This window comes from Lampetra fluviatilis, chromosome 55 (assembly GCF_964198595.1).
Source record: "Lampetra fluviatilis chromosome 55, kcLamFluv1.1, whole genome shotgun sequence".
Lineage (NCBI taxonomy): Eukaryota > Metazoa > Chordata > Hyperoartia > Petromyzontiformes > Petromyzontidae > Lampetra > Lampetra fluviatilis.
This window is the reverse complement of record NC_136329.1, coordinates 1,655,899-1,675,882: the sequence shown is the minus strand read 5'-3', so window position 1 is coordinate 1,675,882 and position 19,984 is coordinate 1,655,899. Positions and strand designations below refer to the sequence as shown.

Sequence of the window (19,984 nt, the reverse complement as noted above, 5' to 3'; positions counted from 1 at the left end):
ATAGTGCACATAGGCTATGGGGTTAGAATCCATAGTGCAAGTAGGCTATGGGTGTTAGAATCCATAGTCCGAATAGGCTGTTGGGTTGTAATCCATAATGTACATAGGCTATAGGGGTTAGAATCCATAATCCGAATAGGATATTGGGTTAGAATCCATAATGCACATAGGCTATGGTGGTTAGAATCCATAATGAACATAGGCTATGTGGTTTGAATCCATAGTGCAGGCTATCGGGTGAGAATCCATAGTGCACGTAGGCGATGACGGTTAGAATCTATAGTGCATGTAGGCTATGCGGTTAGAATCCATAATGCACGTTGGCTTTTGGGGTTATAATCCAAAGTGCAGATAAGCTATCGGGTTAGAATCCATAGTGCACGTAGGCTATGGGGTTATAATCCACGATGCACATAGGCCGCGGGGTTAGAATCCATAGTGCACATAGGCTGCGGGGTTAGAATCCATAGGCAGCGGGGATAGAATTCATAGTGCACGTAGGCTGCGGGATTATAATTCATAGTGCACGCAGGCTGCGGGATTAGAATTCATAGTGCACGTAGGCTGCAGGATTAGAATTCATAGTGCACGTTGGCTATGGGGTTAGAATCCATAGTGCATGTAGGCTATGGGGTTAGAATCCATAGTGCACATCGGCTGATGGATTAGAATCCACAGTGCACACAGGCTTTCGGGTTAAAATGTAATAGTACCGATCGGTATAAGATATTTGTCGTCATACAATTGAGTGTATATCAGAATTCACAATGCATATAGGCTACGGTGTTACCATTCAGAGCGTGCATAGGAGGGATGTCGAACTTTTTTCGCACCGTACGTAGTGCAGTAATACAACCTCGACATACAAAGTCGATGCGTTCCTGGAGCTTTGCGCATTGAAACGTCGTAAACTGAATCACTTATAACACCAGTGCTGTGAGGATGCGTTCCCAACCTCCGTGATTTACCATTTCAGACAACTTCACAACTTACCGTTCACGTCGCGTGCCGACACAGAAGAACTCCTCTTAACGACCACCCCTGTGAACGACTCATCGCTTCACGATGGGCCTCCATAGAGCACAACGTGGAGTGTGTAGTGTAGTGTATAGTGTAGTGTGTGGTGTAGTGTATAGTGTAGTGTATAGTGTAGTGTATAGTGTAGTGTATAGTGTAGTGTATAGTGTAGTGTAGTAGTGTATAGTGTAGTGTATAGTGTAGTGCGTAGTGTATAGTGTAGTGCAGTGTAGTGCAGTGTAGTGTATAGTGTAATGTTTAGTGGTGTAGTGTATAGTGTAGTGTGTAGAGTAGTGTATAGTGTAGTGTGTAGTGTAGTGTATAGTGTAGTGTATAGTGTAGTGTGTATTGTAGTGTTTAGTGGTGTAGTGTATAGTGTAGTGTGTAGTGTTGTGTATAGTGTAGTGTATAGTGTAGTGTGTATTGTAGTGTTTAGTGGTGTAGTGTATAGTGGAGTGTAGTGTATAGTGGAGTGTGTAATGGTGTATAGTGTAGTGTATAGTGTAGTGCATAGTGTAGTGTATAGTGGTGTAGTGTATAGTGTAGTAGTGTATAGTGGTGTAGTGTATAGTGTAGTGTAGTAGTGCATAGTGTAGTGTATAGTGGTGTAGTATTGTGTAGTGTATAGTAGTGTATAGTGCAGTATACAAGTACAGCACTAGTGTATAGTGTAGTGTATAGTGGTGTAGTGTATAGTGGTGTAGAGTATAGTGTAGTGTATAGTAGTGTAGTGTATAGTGTAGTGGAAAGTGTACTGTATAGTGTAGTGTGTGGTGGTGTAGTGTATAGTGTAGTGTATACTGTAGTGTATAGTAGTGTAGTGTGTAGTGTATAGTATAGTGTGTAGTGTATAGTAGTGTAGTGTATAGTAGTGTAGTGTATAGTGTAGTGCAGTGTATAGTGTAGTGTATGATGTAGTGTATAGTGGTGGTGTATAGTAGTGTATAGTGGTGTAGTGTATAGTAGTTTAGTGTATAGTGTAGTGCAGTGTAGTGTATAGTGGTGGTGTATAGTGTAGTGTATAGTGTAGTGTATAGTGTAGTGTATAGTGTAGTGTATAGTGTAGAGTAGAACCCCTCTTAACGACCACCCTGTGAACGACTCATCTATTAATTATCGACGGGCCTCCACCATAGAGCCCACCGTGTTCGCTTAGCGAACGTCGCCCAGTTAACGAAGGGCTCATGACGAGCACGCGGCCGCCAATTTCGGCCAATCGGCGAGCTTCAAGCGGTCTGAGGAGGCCTCGGCCAATCAGCGACGTCCATTCACGAGCGTTGAGGGAGCATTGCAGTGGGAAACATCTCCTTTGAATGCCCCCCCTCCCTCCCGATACATTCCATTCATTGGCTACCACATTCTGATAAGCTCCCCCCCAGCTCCCCCCCCGCCTTAACTTGTATTTAAGAGCTTACATCTTGAATTCCTGCCTCACTTGATACAGCAAATCTGGCTGTGACGGTCCCACCTGATGACGGAGACTTGTGTTGCCTCCGAAACGTCGTGATTTTATTATTTTATTTCTTATTAATTTTAATTTCATTTTTTACCTACGTGACTTTACCGAAAGGACTAAGAGTATGAATCCTTGCAGTCACGAAAGCTTCAAATCTAGAATCTCCTTTGAATTCTTGTCGGTGTTACTGCTACGTCCTATACTCGCTTACCAGCTTCACGTTCCTTATTGCCGTACAAATACCGGAGGAAGGCCCTCTGCTATTAATGCCCCCAGGGTCTGGAATGCTGTCGCCAATAAACTGAAACTTGGATCACTACCTGTGAGATCTTCACTCAAAACTGCTCTAGAGGAGTTGTACACCCCCAGCTGCCACTGCAATTTAGTGGCCTGAAATCAAATGTATCGCTCCGGATGATCGCTGCAAAGTATGATCTTGAGTTTTGATTATAGTGTGCTGATCTTTAAAGGTGCATTGCAAATTTTTGATACTGCTACTGATGCTCCTGCTGTTATGGAGTGACTCATGCTCCCAGCTATGGCTGCAGGGTTTGGTGGTACATGTTATGTATATCGCTTATTGTTAAATTTGAATCACAGTTCCTATGTTAAACCGCAGTTGAGGTTTAACATGGTTAATCACATCTTTCCAATGATTGCTCAATTTGAATCCATCTTCTCGGTTGAAGTTATGTCTGTTTGTATATCTGTATGGCTTCATGGATAAATCTTTGGTGGTATCCAGACGGCATGCAGAGTACCTTCGTATCGGAGAAAACTATATCATGATCACCCACAGCGTTGTAACAAGTTCCTATGATCACTGTTACATTGCTTTTATAGCTTTATTTTGGTGATTTCGAAAACGTTTTGGTTTAGCCATGTTTGTTTGTTGTAGTACAGTTAGCCTGATAACTTTAATCTAAGTTGTCTTATGGTTGTTGTTTGACTTGCATCCCACTGGGATTTTTGCACACAGCGTTGATATTCGGTGCTTTTTCTGGAAAACTTTGATGTTTTTTCCTGGATTTTTATGTTTGCACGTAGTCACTTTAAGATGTTTCTTGTTCATGTTTTTGTTTTGTTGCGGTTACACCCGGGTCAAGAGCCGCATGGCCTACAGGGTTTTACCAAATAAATGAAATTGAAACCGAATCAGTTACCGACCGGTTCGTGCAACCAATTACCGCCGTTAAGAGGGCGTCTACTGCAGTAGTAGCAGCAGCACATCTTCGTATGTCGCTCAGCGTTATATTTACCAGGGGGCGTGGGGGGGAATCGATTTCGCTGAGACGCGGAACTTTTCAAGCTCGTCAAAGCGAGGGACCTCAACGATTTGCACGAACGTTAAAGTATCAGTTTATTACATTTCCTGGTTTTACACGGGCTTACGTATATGGTGGGGGTATAACCGTGGTGTGTACACAGTTCACGTAAGAATCGTACGAAACGCATTGCCCCCCCCCCCGCCGCTCGTCAAAACGGAACACATCCGACCGTCAGTGACATCCGAATGGGCCAAAGTCACATCGCCTGGGTCTTCAGCAATGCAGGCCAACTGGAGCCCTTGACCATTGGCCGCTGCTATAAATCTCCACACGATGACTATGATGAGGTCAGCCACTTCCGTTGAGCTGCGATCATTCGCGATGATGGGCACGTCGCTTCTGAAAAAGAGCTGCCACATACCCCAGTGGGCCTCGCCTTGTAAAATAAGAGTTGTGTTTAGTCTTCGATTTGCTTACATTTCATATACTTGGCACGATCGTGTGTTTTGTTGTAACTTTCAGACCCCCTGCCCCAATTGAGCGTAACTTTCAGACCCCCTGCCCCAATTGAGCTTGTTATAAACGAGCTTCATAGCTCATCAAATTCCTCCTGCAGTCGCAATAACGATTCTGATGTCTGAACGCTTTGGGAGCCCTTTGACACTAAACCCCCATGCCCCCCCCAACCACCAAAGCGCTGGGCCCGGGGCAGTCACCCCTTGGAGACTTGTCAGGGGACGGGGCGTCCGTAAACACAGATGCTTCTCTCTCCACTGCTGGATTATTAGAGGGGGGGTTGTGGCCCCCTTCCCATTGCATGTATATTGTGGGAATCGGGGGGGGGGGGGGGGCGTTTGACCATACTTCACCGTCTTGGTTCGGTGCGATCGAAATGGAGACACGTTACGGACACGGCGCAAGGGGACACGCACACACACACGCACGTACAACTTACATGTCACAGCACTTACTGGTAAAGGCGGTAGATCCACCACTCTTACACTTCCCATACGCACGAGGGGTGATTCGGAGACCAGTGACTGGAAATGGCAGATATGAAAAGAGCAGGGCGGCATTATAATCCCTAGTTCAGATACGCAGAACCTCCGCACTAAAGTGGCTTACAAAAACTAATGATAACATAATAGCATTGTGACAGCGCGTGAGACTGGGTGGGTGGGTGAGTGAGTGAGTGGGTGAGTGGGTGGGCGAGTGAGTGAGTGTGTCAGTGGGTGGGACTGGGTGGATGAGTGAGCGAGCGAGTGAGTGGGTGAGCGAGTGAGTGGGTGAGTGAGTGTGTCAGTGAGTGGGACTGGGTGGATGAGTGAGTTGATGAGTGAGTGGGTGACTGAGTGAGTGAGTGGGTGAGTGAGTGGGTGAGTGGGTCAATGTTTAAGCGAGTGGGTGAGTGAGTGCTTGAGTGGAAATTTCTCATTCCCAAAGATCTTCAGATCGTCCAAACTTGAAAACCAGACCCCTGCAACACAAAAACTCATGTCAGTACTCACCACTCACTCGCCCACTCACCCGCCCAACCACTCACTCACTCACCCACTCACTCACTCACCTGCCCAACCACTCACTCATCCACCAACCTGTCTGACTGCTCACCCCCACCCATTCACTCACCCACCCCTCCCCACCCATTCACTCAAGCACTCGCTCACTCAAGCCCTCACCCACACAACTTCTCACCCACTCATTCGCTCACCTACGAACCCACTCACCCACGAACCCCCTCACTTGATCACCCACCCACCGACTCAAGCCCTCACCCACTCATCCACACAATCACTCACTTAATTGTTCACCCACTCAACTGCCCACTCACTCACCCACAAACCCACTCGCTCACTCACGCACCCACCCACTCAAACCTTCACCCACTCACCCACACACTCAAACCCTCACCCACACACCCACACACTGGGTGACCCACCCACTCACCTAGCCACCCACTCAAACCCTCACCCACACACCCACACACTCGGTGACCCACCCACTCACCTACCAACCCACTCAAACCCTCACCCACTCACCCACACACTGGGTGACCAACCCACTCACCCACACACTCAAACCCTCACCCACTCACCCACCCACACACTCAAACCCTCACCCACACACCCACACACTCGGTGACCCACCCACACACCCACACACTCTGTTGTGGGACTTACCCAAAGAAAATGAACGCGTTCTGGAAGAAGACAGCCAGACCCGGGTAGACATTCTCTTGCTCTGCAACCACCGCCACCACCACATTAACCACATCAACACATGCACAACATGTGACATGCACAACATGTGACATGCACAACATGTGACACTCACACAGCACTGATCTCAACTGCAAAATAAACAATTCATATTTTACCCAGTAAGGTCCACTGAGCTATTTAGCTATTTTTCAGAAGTGACCAGGCCACAAATGATAGCGCAACGAAGTGGCTTGTCGTGTTTTCCCCATGGAGGTTGAGTGGATTTCTCTCCAGGTCCTCCGGCTTTTCCCTCCACGTTTAGAAACAATACGTGCTTGGATTATGTGGCTGCTGCAATACATTTCCACGTGATAATTATCTGTGTGATGAGTCTGTGGGTCTCTGTGTGTTGAGTCTGTGGGTCTCTGCGTGATGAGTCTGTGGGTCTGTGTGTGGTGAGTCTGTGGGTCTCTGTGTGATGAGTCTGTGGGTCTCTGTGTGGTGAGTCTGTGGGTCTCTGTGTGGTGAGTCTGTGGGTGTCTGTGTGGTGAGTCTATGGGTCTCTGTGTGATGAGTCTATGGGTCTCTGTGTGGTGAGTATGTGGGTCTCTGTGTGGTGAGTCTGTGGGTCTCTGTGTGAGTCTGTGGATCTCTGTGTGGTGAGTCTGGGGGTCTCTGTATGAGTCTGTGGGTCTCTGTGTGGTGAGTCTGGGGGTCTCACTTGTGACGACAAATCCACCAAACAGGATCCACATGGAGGCGATGAGGGCTCCGAATGACAACATGAAGCCCACAAACAGCCAGATGCGCGCCCCTGCACCCAGAGAGAGACACGGCGAGATACAGAGAGACAGAGTTGGACACAATGCCTTGGGTGAGACGCAGGGAGGGGAGCAGGGGGAGACGCAGGGAGGGGAGTAGGAGGGCGTAAGAAGTGAGTCACAGGAAGTGAGGTCACAGGGAGCAGGAAGTGAGTCACCTGTCTGTCCCATGCACCCATCGCTGTATCCATCTCCTCTGACCTGACCGTTAGAGACGGCGTTTATCCTGCACACAGACAGAGACACACACAGACAGAGAGAGACACACACAGAGAGGGAGACACACACAGAGACACACACAGACAGAGAGAGACACACACAGAGAGGGAGACACACAGACAGAGAGAGACACACACAGAGAGAGAAAGACACACACAGACAGAGACACAGGACAATTCGTCTCCGTTCGGTAGCGGCGGTGGTCGTGCCGATAGTGGTGGCGGTGGTGGTGGTGGTGGTGGCGGTGGTGGTGGTGTTGGGTGGCTGAGGGGAGCGGTGGCGCAGCGGTTAGCGCTATCCTGCGCTACGAACCCGGCGACCCGAGTTTGATTCCCCCTCAAGGCAACCAACACTGCTGACAGATGCCTGAACCGATCCTGAGCCTCCCCTAGGTCAGCTCAGCCTTAACTGAATGCCTGTTGCGGTGCGTAGTAAACATCTCCACGAGGGAGACAAAGGCGGCCGGGCGCGGTGCTTGCCACCCACCCCCCCGTGTGCCGCATTGGCCTTCAGTGGTGCTGCTACTCGCTAACAGCACTTTCCCCATCAGTCTACACGGGGGATCTTTGTCTTTGGTCGTGGTTATGGTGGTTGTAGTGGTGGTTGTGGTGGTTGCGGTAGTAGGTGTGGTGGTGGTGTTGATGGTGGTGGTTGTATTGGTGGTTGTGGTGTTGGTGGTGGTGTTGATGGTGTTGGTTGTGATGGTGGTGTTGATGGTGATTGTGGTGATTGCAGTGGTGGTTGTAGTGGTGGTTGTAGTGGTGGTTGTAGTGGTGGTTGTGGTGGTTGCGGTAGTAGGTGTGGTGGTGGTGTTGATGGTGGTGGTTGTATTGGTGGTTGTGGTGTTGGTGGTGGTGTTGATGGTGTTGGTTGTGATGGTGGTGTTGATGGTGATTGTGGTGATTGCAGTGGTGGTTGTAGTGGTGGTTGTAGTGGCGGTTGTGGTGCTGGTTGTGATGGTTAGGATGGTGGTTGTGTTAATGGGTGTAATGGGTGTGGTGGTGTTGATGGTGGTGGTGTTGATGGTGGTGGTGGTGTTGATGGTAGTGGTTATGATGGTGTTGATGGTGGTGTTAATGATGGTGGTGGTGATGGTGGTGGTGGTGTTGATAATGGTGGTGTTGATGGTGTTGGTGGTGGTGTTAATGGTGGTGTTGATGGTGGTGGTGGTGTTGATGGTGGTGTTGATGGTGGTGGTGTTGATGGTGGTGGTGTTGATGGTGGTGGTGTTGATGGTGTTGGTGGTGGTGTTGATGGTGGTGGTGTTGATGGTGGTGGTGTTGATGGTGTTGGTGGTGGTGTTGGTGTTGGTGGTGTTGATGGTGGTGGTGTTGATGGTGGTGGTGTTGATGGTGGTGGTGTTGATGTTGATGGTGGTGGTGTTGATGGTGTTGATGGTGGTGGTGTTGATGGTGGTGTTGATGATGATGGTGTTGATGGTGGTGGTGTTGATGGTGGTGTTGATGGTGATGGTGGTGTTAATGATGGTGGTGTTGATGGTGGTGTTGATGGTGGTGGTATTGATGGTGTTGATGGTTGCTTACATGAGGAAGGCTATAGTTGAGATCACACCACACGTGTGGTAAGCGTGGTTGAGTTTGGACGACTCAGGATACATAACCGCAGCGTCGATGATCACCCACCAACCTGTGAAAAACTACAACCACCACAACAACAACAACCACCACAAAAACCACCACCACAACAATTAGCAACAGCAATGTTAACAGCAGAAGCAGCACCATTACACACCACGCGACATTGATAACAGCATCATCACCATCACCGCATTCCCTTCCCTGTGCTTCAGATGTGTTGGCTTCTGCTTGCCAACAAATACATTTCTTATAGGGTCCGCACTCACTACACACACAGTGCTTGTCACAAACGATACCACAATACCCATCTATGGAGACCACTTTTTGCCAGTATCCAAACTTGATTTGAAGCTTTCGTGACTGCAGGAATCCATCTCTTTGGTTCTTTCGGTAAAGTCACGTGGGTATAATCTCCATATATAGAAAAGGCAACGTTGTGATTATGTGTGTCTGTTCAAAATGTTTAGCGTACTTCCCGACATGCAACAAACTGCAAATTTGCCATGCGGGTATACTTGCCAGACTGTACACCATGCAAACATTAATAAAATAAACTTGTTTGGGGGGGGGGGGAGCTCAATAATGCAGAGATTGTTTGCACGGCAAGTGAGAATGTGACGTCACATCTGTCACATGACCCGCACGAGGGGAAGTGTCACGCATTGTGGTGTAGCGGGTAGCGCGCTGTGTGGGGAGTGGTGGTGCAGTGGTTAGCGCACTGTGTGTGTGTGTGAGGAGTGGTGGTGTAGTGGTTAGCGCACTGTGTGTGTGTGGGGAGCGGTAGTGTAGTGGTTAGCGCGCTGCGCTACGAACCCGGCGACCCGAGTTCGATTCCCGCTCACGGACACCACCGGTGATGATTATTTCAACCGGTCCTGGGCCTCCCCTAGGTCGACTCAGCCTCAAACGAGTAACTGGTGTGGTGTGTAAACATTGCCACTGGGGAGACAAAGGCGGCCGGGTTTGGTGAATCCAAGTCCCTGGCGAAGCCGGGTAGTACAGCTAGTCTAAAATAAATCACGCGCCCGAAACGTCGTGATTTATTTTATAGTACCCAAAATGTTGAAAAATAAGAAGAGGGTTTGTACCCTTCTCTGGCAATGAAAACAGGAGTTGTGTTAAGATGTTCAAACACCAAATAGATCCCCAGTCTGGCAAGGCATCAAGTCTGCATTCACCACACAAACTTGCGGCAAAAAATGCCAACAAACCGGCTCTAATTAAAGCTTTCGTGACTGCAGGGATTCATATTCTTGGTTCTTTTGGTAAAGTTACGTAGAAGGAAAATAATAAAATAATAAAAGTATAAAACAATACAATTCTCACGACATTTCGATTGCAACACAAGCAATCATCATCAGGTGTGAAAATCACACAAAGACCCATAGACTCACACAAAGACCCATAGACTCACACAAAGACCCATAGACTCAACAAAGACCCACAGACTCACACAAAGACCCACAGACTCCCACAAAGACCCACAGACTCACACAAAGACCCATAGACTCACAAAGACCCATAGACTCACACAGAGACCCATAGACTCACACAGAGACCCATAGACTCACACAAAGACCCATAGACTCACACAGAGACCCATCGCTTGTTGTCCATCCCTCGCACCTCGGATTAGCACGATTGGATAGGTTAAAAATGATATAGCACCGTAGGTAATGCATTTCCAATGTCACCATGTTACAGCGGCCTCCTAGAGCGCTGTTTCGTAAACAGGGACTCCTCTACTTACAAACATTTAACTCACAAGCTTTCAGAGATAGGAACAGATCTGTCCGTATGTCCAGTTTGCATGTTCGGACCGAGAGTTGTAAGTTCAACCGCCGCGCAATAGATGGCGGTGGTGGCATCTACATCTGCAGAACGTGAAGAACCAGTGGCATCTACATCTACAGAACGTGAAGAACCAGTGGCATCTACATCTGTAGAACGTGAAGAACCAGTGGCATCTACATCTACAGAACGTGAAGAACCAGTGGCATCTACATCTGCAGAACGTAAAGAACCAGTGGCATCTACATCTGCAGAACGTAAAGTACCAGTGACATCTACATCTGCAGAACTTGAAGAACCGGTGGCATCTACATCTGCAGAACGTGAAGAACCAGTGGCATCTACATCTGTAGAACGTGAAGAACCAGTGGCATCTACATCTACAGAACGTGAAGAACCAGTTGCATCTACATCTGCAGAACGTGAAGAACCAGTGGCATCTACATCTGCAGAACGTGAAGTACCAGTGACATCTACATCTGCAGAACTTGAAGAACCGGTGGCATCTACATCTGCAGAACGTGAAGAACCAGTGGCATCTACATCTGCAGAAAGTGAAGAACCAGTGGCATCTACATCTGCAGAACGTGAAGAACCAGTGGCATCTACATCTGCAGAATGTGAAGAACCGGTGGCATCTACATCTGCAGAACGTGAAGAACCAGTGGCATCTACATCTACAGAACGTGAAGAACCAGTGGCATCTACATCTGTAGAACGTGAAGAACCAGTGGCATCTACATCTGCAGAACGTGAAGTACCAGTGGCATCTACATCTGCAGAACGTGAAGAACTAGTGGCATCTACATCTGCAGAATGTGAAGAACCAGTGGCATCTACATCTGCAGAACGTGAAGAACCAGTGGCATCTACATCTGCAGAACGTGAAGAACCAGTGGCATCTACATCTGCAGAACGTAAAGTACCAGTGGCATCTACATCTACAGAACGTGAAGAACCAGTGGCATCTACATCTGAAAACGTGAAGAACCAGTGGCATCTACATCTGCAGAACGTGAAGTACCAGTGGCATCTACATCTGCAGAACATAAAAAACAGTGGAATCTACATCTGCAGAACGTGAAGAACCAGTGGCATCTACGTCTGCAGAACGTGAAGAACCAGTGGCATCTACATCTGCAGAACGTGAAGAACCAGTGGCATCTACATCTGCAGAACGTGAAGTACCAGTGGCATCTACATCTGCAGAACATAAAAAACAGTGGAATCTACATCTGCAGAACGTGAAGAACCAGTGGCATCTACGTCTGCAGAACGTGAAGAACCAGTGGCATCTACATCTACAGAACGTGAAGAACCAGTGGCATCTACATCTGCAGAACGTGAAGAACCAGTAGCATCTACATCTGCAGAACGTAAAGTACCAGTGGCATCTACATCTGCAGAACATAAAAAAACAGTGGAATCTACATCTGCAGAACGTGAAGAACCAGTGGCCTCTACGTCTGCAGAACGTGAAGAACCAGTGGCATCTACATCTGCAGAACGTGACGAGCCAATGGCATCCACATCTACGGGAGATGATACAACTTTTAAAGCCATTCCCCGTGTTTAGTGTACACTCCGTACAACACGTTTGGAATCATCAGGGGTAAAGTTTGGACTTACGAACAGACCTCTGGAACCGAACTCGTTGGCAATTAGAGGAGTCCCTGAATGGCGCTATACGAGGCGGTACGCCCGTAGTGGTTGTGCTAACGGTGGATGTGCTTGTGTGTTCGTGATCACCAGCACGCCCGCAGCCACGGAGGCGATGGCATTTCTCTTCTCGCTCCAGTCGATGCATTCGCACTCGGGCCAGCGCACGTGATCCAGAAACCCGGCCATTCTGAAACCAGAACATCATCAGCAACTTTCGATTTAAAGCTGTCGTGACTGCAGGGATTCATCTTCTTGGTTCTTTCGGTAAAGTCACGTAGAATGGAAATAATAAAATAATAAAAATATAACATAAGAAAATAATTATCACGACGTTTCGGCCACAACGCAAGCAGCCGTCCTCAGGTGAAGAACAGGTCTGTCGATAAGACAGAGTCAGACCTGTTCTTCACCTGAGGACGGCTGCCTGCGTTGTGGCCGAAACGTCGTGAGAATTATTTTATTATGTTTTATTTGTATTATTTTATTATTTCCATTCTACGTGACTTTACCGAAAGAACCAAGAAGATCATCAGCAACGTCGTCATCAACAATACCATCGGCAACAATGACAACAAAAACCGCCATTCGCCACTAAGTGGCGGTAACGTCACCATGGCGCGTGTGCCAGGATAGGTGCACTTTGAGGCCACACGTGAAGTGTCGAAGGGTCGCTTGCTAACAGGAGGCCACGGGACAGACCCAGGTGTCGTGGGTTGAATGACAGAGATCACTGGCAGATTCAACACCATCATCAACACCATCATCAATACCATCATAAAAGTGACAAATCACATTGGCAAATGTCACTGTATCCAACACTAATCCTCTGCTTCAGGGTGTTTATAGAAGGAAGATTTACAATGTTCAGGGAGGAGACAAGATTGGTGCTACAACGCCAAAGGCTTTGTCACCTATTGCTGTTCTTGGTATACCATGCGTCAGGTCACTTACAAATGAGACTCCTATCCTGGTCTCTATTGAGTTATTACCTGGTTACACGAGATACATTTTAACTCACTCACTCGTCCACCAACTCACTCACCCGTTCACTCAATTACCCACTCACTCACCTATTATCTCACTTACTAACTCACCCACATACTTGATCCACAAACCCACTCACTCGTCCACCAACTCACTCACCCATTCACTCAATTACCCACTCACTCACCTATTATCTCACTCACTCGCCCACTTACTTGATCCACAAACCCACTCACTCGTTCACTAACTCACTCACCCGTTCACTCAATTACCCATTCACTCACCAATTGTCTCACTTACTCACTCACCCACTTACTTGATCTACAAACTCACTCACTCGCCCACCAACTCCCTCACCCGTTCACTCAATTACCCACTCACTCACCAATTGTCTCACTCACTCGCCCACTAACTCACTCAATTACCCACTCACTCACCCATTGTCTCACTCACTCGCCCACTAACTCACTCGCTAACCCGCTCACTCACGACTCAATCTTCAAAATGAGACTCATACTGGTCTCACGAGTTCGTCTGGTTAAATACAATCAACTTGAAGCATCTGAAACTTGAACCTCTAAAACATAAATTAAAGCAACAAAACCCCCCCGTATAACCTGCAATAGACTGCTGGGGCAAGTTCTGTTAGCGATCACCCATGAAGGCCGACACGGCACACGAGAGAGTGGGGGGTGGCCAGTACTACGCCCGGCCGCCTTTGTCTCCCCAGCGGCGATGTTCACAGACGTCCAGTCGACAACTACCACGAGCTCAAATCGTCGGTCACAACCCAACCACAAAAACCGACTGACACAACACACCCTGCACATTGTTGACATCACGCAACCACATCAACAACAGCCACAACACACGGACACAACGCAACACACGGACACAACGCAACACACGGACACAACGCAACACACGGACACAACGCAACACACGGACACAACGCAACACACGGACACAACACACGGACGCAACACACGGACGCAACACACGGACACAACACACGGACACAACACACGGACAACACAACACACGGACACAACACACGGACACAACACACGGACACGCAACGTGACACCCCCCACCACCCGAGTCGCGCTCCGCCCGAGGCCTAGCTCAGGCTGCTGGGAAAGAATCCATGCAAGGCCCGTAGAGCCCCGGGGGAAGCCCGAATATAATCCAAACAGTGCCAGGACGGAAGCGTTATGGGGGTTGTTTTAATTCGCGCGCGATGCTGCGAGTGGAACTCACGCGTCTGTGTGTCTCTGTGTGTCTCTGCGTCTCTCTCTGTCGTCTCTTGCGAGTCAGCAAGAAAGGGGGAAACGCCGATTAGAAAGCAAACAATGGAGGCGACTTCCCGAGACGAGCGTCAACACGCGTGACGCAATCACGCCTCTCGCTGACGTCACCGCGCACAGCCGGCTCAGCGTTGCAACTCGACTGGTGACGTCATCGCGCACAATAGTCCGTTTGCGTGCCGAGTCCGTGACGTCATCACGCACGGTGACGTGATGTTCATTTAATAAACAAAAGGAGGACATCCTTTTTGGTTCCGCCGGTAAAGGGGCGGTCCATAAATGACGTCACGCACCTAGTGGGGGGGGGGGGTCAGACATTTGTGACGATGTGTGACGAGGGGGGGGAGTTTGAGAAATGTGACGTCACATCAAAATGCGTAACTTTAAATAAATATAGACAACACGTTCTACTTAATTAAATAGACTTTTTAATGAATGTTTTCTCCTACAACATCAGAGTGCAGCGCCACATTAAATACGCACTACAATGGCAATAGTTTAAAGCGATTTGAAGCATGTTTCATTTTTTTTGGGGGGGAATGCTTTGTGACGTCATATTCGAGGGGGGGTCTGACTTTTTGTGACGCCGTGTGACGAGGGGGGGGATCAAAAATCGTCCAAAATCGCGTGACGTCATTTATGAACGGCCCCTTAGTTTGTAGACACCAGGGTGTTGCATGTCAGGAATGACATCTTTCACAGATGGGATCAGGTCACGGATTGTGTGTCCCGTGTTGAATCAAACCTGAATCTTGTGTTTATTCAAGATTTTGGAAGATTCAGGGAGCCCCTACGTCATCACGCACAGGTACAAGAGGGACCGTGACGTCATCACGCACAGTAGACACAATCCACTCTGTGACGTCATCACTCAAGTCGATGCAAGACGGTCCGTGACGTCATCACGCAAAGAAAACACAATCGGGACTGTGACGTCATCACTCAAGTCGATGCAAGAAGGGCCGTGACGTCATCACGCAAAGACACAATTGGGGTTGTGACGTCATCACGCACAGAAGACACGACGGGGGGGCCGTGACGTCATCTCGCAGAGGAGACACGATCGAGTGGCCGTGACGTCATCACGCACAAGACACGACGGGAGCCGTGACGTCACCTCGCACAGGAGACACGGTGGGTTGACCGTGACGTCATCGCACACAGAAGAAATAATAGGGGCCGAGACGTCACGCACAGAAGACACGGTGGGGCGGCCGTGACGTCATCGCACACAGGAGACACACCGACACAATTAGCGTTAAAACCCAACACCGTGAGGGTTGTCGGGCTTTAAAAGGGCAAATATAGAATAGGCGACCTTTCGGGCAAGGGCTCTTCTTGAGAGCCCATTAATAAGAGAGTCCAGAATGAGAGAGTTAGGGGCCGTCCATAAATGATGTCACGCGGTTTTGGACGATTATTGACCCCCCCCCTCCATCGTCACACGGCGTCACAAAAAGTCAGACCCCCCTCAAATGTGACGTCACAAAGCTCTGCCCCCCCCCCCCCAAAAAAAAATAAAACATGCTTCAAATCGCTTTAAACTATTGTCATTGTAGTGCGTATTTAATGTGGGGCTGCACTCTGATGTTGTAGGAGAAAGCATTTATTAGAAAGTCTATTTAATTAGCAATACAGTATATAATTGAATGTTGGGTTTGTCTATGGCAGTATATAGTACGGTGTAGACTCGTGTGATGTAAGAGAATAAAGTTTAGATGGAAGCATATTATATAATTTTTACGACGTAGAATTCTAATGTATTACTTAATGTTAGTAACTCAGCTTATTGTAGAGTATAGTAAGTATACTGATGATGCTATGTAGTTTATACTTTAGTTGTTTATGTAGTTTATACTTCAGTTTTTTTACGTGGTTGTTTAGTAACTGCAGCAACATACTATTAACATTCCTTTCCTTTGTTAATGCTACCCCCCTTCCCCCTCCCTTTGATGCTGCTAATCCTGCATAATGCACGGGCATAATATTAATTTGAAACCCCCCTGCCCACCTCCTACGCATTTTCCATATGCTAAATTCCTCTTGATATGCAAATTATTTTGTCAAGGCGCTCTTCTTCCCACCTCCCCCCCTAAAACCCAGCTTAAATATACGCCCCAAGCTTGGTGGTTTTTCATTCTTCACCTGAGGACGGCTGCTTGCGTTGTGCCGAAACGTCGTGAGAATTATTTTATTATGTTTTATTTTTATTATTTTATTACTTCCCTTCTACGTGACTTTACCGAAAGAACCAAGAAGATAGAACGTGTTGTCTATATTTATTAAAGTTGCGCATTTTGATGTGACGTCACATTTCTCAAACTCCCCCCCCCCTCGTCACACATCGTCACAAATGTCTGACCCCCCCCCCCCCCTCTAGGTGCGTGACGTCATTTATGTACGTCCCCTTACTGGTGAGAGTTGGAGAACTGTGGATCTCTACTGAATGGCAGCAGCGACTGGCTCACAATCCCTTTCACTTCCCCAAGTTTGACTCGAGCAGGTGCCACGTGGCACTTCAGCAGAAGCGACGTGGCCATCACGAATGGCGGCTCAACCACGTGGCCTCGTACCACGGTCACGTGGCAATTTACAGTGGCAGCCAAAGAATCTTGTAATCCATTTTCTTGTGCAATGTAATTGAGGGGCTGTTGTTGTTGTCTTGGTGTGGGGCTGTTGTTGTTGTTGTCTTGGTGTGGTCTGGGGCTGTTGTTGTTGTCTTGGTGTGGTCTGGGATTGTTGTTGTCTTGGTGTGGTCTGGGACTTGTTGTCTTGGTGTGGTCTGGGACTGTTGTTGTTGTCTTGGTGTGGTCTGGGGCTGTTGTTGTCTTGTTGTGGTCTGGGGCTGTTGTTGTTGTTGTTGTGGTCTGGGGTTGTTATTTTTCCGCCTTGCCTCAAGCTTGCATTTAGTGTTGAAAAATCGGCAGCAATGTGCATACTTATGCAATTTGTACTCATCAATATTCATGTTTCGTGTTGTGTTTACTGTCCGTGGCTTATTTACACATTCTGTATGTTGCACTGTCATCAGTGGCGGGATGTTAAATCCCTCACCCGGTCTACAGGAGGTTGTGGGGTCGATCCCGACCCTGACGCCTGCAGCTGTATATGTGGAGTTTGCGCGTTCTCCCCATGGTCGCATGAATTTTTCTGCGAGACCTCCGGATTTTTATCTCTTCACATCTAGAAACCTGCGTTTAGAGTGTTTTGGCTGCTATACATTACCACGTGATGATACTCCACTTCGTTGAGCTATCATTTGTAAGAGCCAAGTCGCTTCTGAAAAAGACCTACATAGCTGAGTGGGCCTTACCCCATAAAATACAAACAAATATTTTTGTTTGTATTGTTCGTTGTTGTAAATCGATCACCTCATCCCTCCTCATGTAGTCTAAATAAATATCCTCGTTCTGCCTTCGACGCCGTGGCAAGACATTAACGGAGAAGTCAGGGTCGGGATCGACCCCACAACCTCCTGTACACCGGGTGAGGAATTTAACATCCCGCCACTGATGACAGTGGCGAGATTTTAAGTAAACACAACACGAAACATGAATATTGATGAGTACAAATTGCATAAGTATGTACATTCCTGCCGATTTTTCAACACTAAATGCAAGCTTGGGGCAAGGCAAAAAAATAACAGCCCCAAACCACAACAAGACAACAACAACAGTCCCAGACCACAACAAGACAACAACAACAGCCCCACACCAAGACAACAACAACAACAGTCCCAGACCACACCAAGACAACAACAACAGCCCCAGACCACACCAAGACAACAACAACAGCCCCAGACCACACCAAGACAACAACAACAGTCCCAGACCACACCAAGACAACAACAACAGTCCCAGACCTCACCAAGACAACAACAGCCCCAGACCACACCAAGACAACAACAACAACCCCAGACCACACCAAGACAACAACAACAACAGTCCTAGATCACACCAAGACAACAACAACCCCAGACCACAACAAGACAACAGTCACAGACCACACCAAGACAACAACAACAGCCCCAGACCACACCAAGACAACAACAACAGCCCCACACCAAGACAACAACAGCCCCAGACCACACCAAGACAACAACAACAGCCCCAGACCACAACAAAACAACTACAACAGTACCAGACCTCACCAAGACAACAGCCCCAGACCACACCAAGACAAGAACAACAACAGCCCCAGACCACAACAAGACAACAACAACAACAGTCCCAGACCACACCAAGAAGGAGTGTTGTGCATCACGCGGGACGCTGGGACTCATTTCACCTTGCGGAGGATCGCCCGCGCCAATCAAAATAGTTCCTCGGTTCAGTTCTTATGGCGGTTGGTTCGTAATTGGGGGACATTCATAAGTGCGGAATGTTCGTAAGTGGAGGACGCCCTAAGTGGGGGGCGTTCATAAGTGGAGGACGTTCATAAGTGGGGATGTTCGTAAGTGGGGGTGTTCTTAAGTGGAGGATGTTCGTAAGTGGAGGGCGTTTGTAAGTTGGGGTGTTCGTAAGTGGAGGACGTTCCTAAGTGGAGGACGTTCATAAGTGAGTGTTCGTAAGTGGGGGTGTTCGTAAGTTGGGGATGTTCATAAGTGGAGGGCGCTCATAAGCGGGGATGTTCGTAAGTGGGGGACGTTTGTAAGTGGGGGATGTTCATAAATGGGGGACGTTCGTAAGTGGGGGCGTTCGTAAGTGGGTGACGTTCACATCTCGGGGACTGTCCGTGGTTCTTTCTGACACAGACACAGCGAGCGACCCGGCCGTGCATCACAGCAGAGCCCTGTGGATTGTGGGACACATTTTTATTGTCGTTATTTACAACGAGACCCCCCCCCCCCCCCCCCACAGCATCAATTACCGGCGCCCTGTTATCCGCAGCCCTCATATCCGCGACACCCACATCGGCATAATCCATAACCACCGCCTTCTCAATTCCCCTATCGCCAACTCACCACGCACACATCAGCTCCGTCACAACACATCGACACGGCCGCTCACTCACGGACCAGCTTCATCGTCAGTGCCTTGTGGTTCCAAGTGTTAACAGATATTCCATTTTCTTGGTTCTTTCGGTAAAGTCATCACGTAGAAGGGAAGTAATAAAATAATAAAAATAAAACATAAGATTTATTTTATTGTTTTATTTTTATTATTTTATTACTTCCCTTCTACGTGACTTTACCGAAAGAACCAAGGAGATGAATCCCTGCAGTCACGAAAGCTTTAAATCGAAAGATATTCCATTATCAGCTAAACAAACAAAAACACGAAAAACAACAACACAGAGCAGAAGGGCAAAGTGTCACTTGGTCTTGGCCAAACATCCCACTGCTGCAAGATGACCTGGAAGACGCGTTGGGGGGCAACGTTGATCTCTGCTGCGAATTACCTCGACAGGAAACGTGAAGTTAAAACCCATCTGGAGACTTAGCGAGGCTTTGGTGGGTAAACGAGCGGGGTGATCATCATAGTAATGATGTCCTCAGGGTTATCATTTGCATGATCAGTAACCGCACCTCCGATTACCAAGGTTGGCTAAGTCCGTTGCGAAACAAGTTCACACAACAACAACCACCGCCGCCATTCGCCACTAAGTGGCGGTGACGTCACCACGACGCTTGTGCCAGGCCACGTGCACCTTGAGGCTGC

The 19,984-nt window shown here is 48.1% G+C and overlaps 1 protein-coding gene across 1 annotated transcript; it reads right to left on the bottom strand.

The window, feature by feature from the left end:
• Window positions 1–4,283: 4,283 nt before the first annotated feature.
• On the bottom strand, window positions 4,284–14,421 carry LOC144949811 (transmembrane protein 50A-like). The gene is made up of 7 exons (XM_078879754.1): window positions 14,278–14,421; window positions 12,121–12,220; window positions 8,527–8,639; window positions 6,922–6,989; window positions 6,664–6,756; window positions 5,922–5,982; window positions 4,284–5,218 (listed from the first exon to the last, which is right to left on the bottom strand). The coding sequence occupies exons 2-7, from the start codon at window positions 12,217–12,219 to the stop codon at window positions 5,173–5,175; spliced, it is 480 nt and encodes a 159-aa protein (XP_078735880.1). The 5' UTR covers window position 12,220; window positions 14,278–14,421; the 3' UTR covers window positions 4,284–5,172.
• Window positions 14,422–19,984: the final 5,563 nt, after the last annotated feature.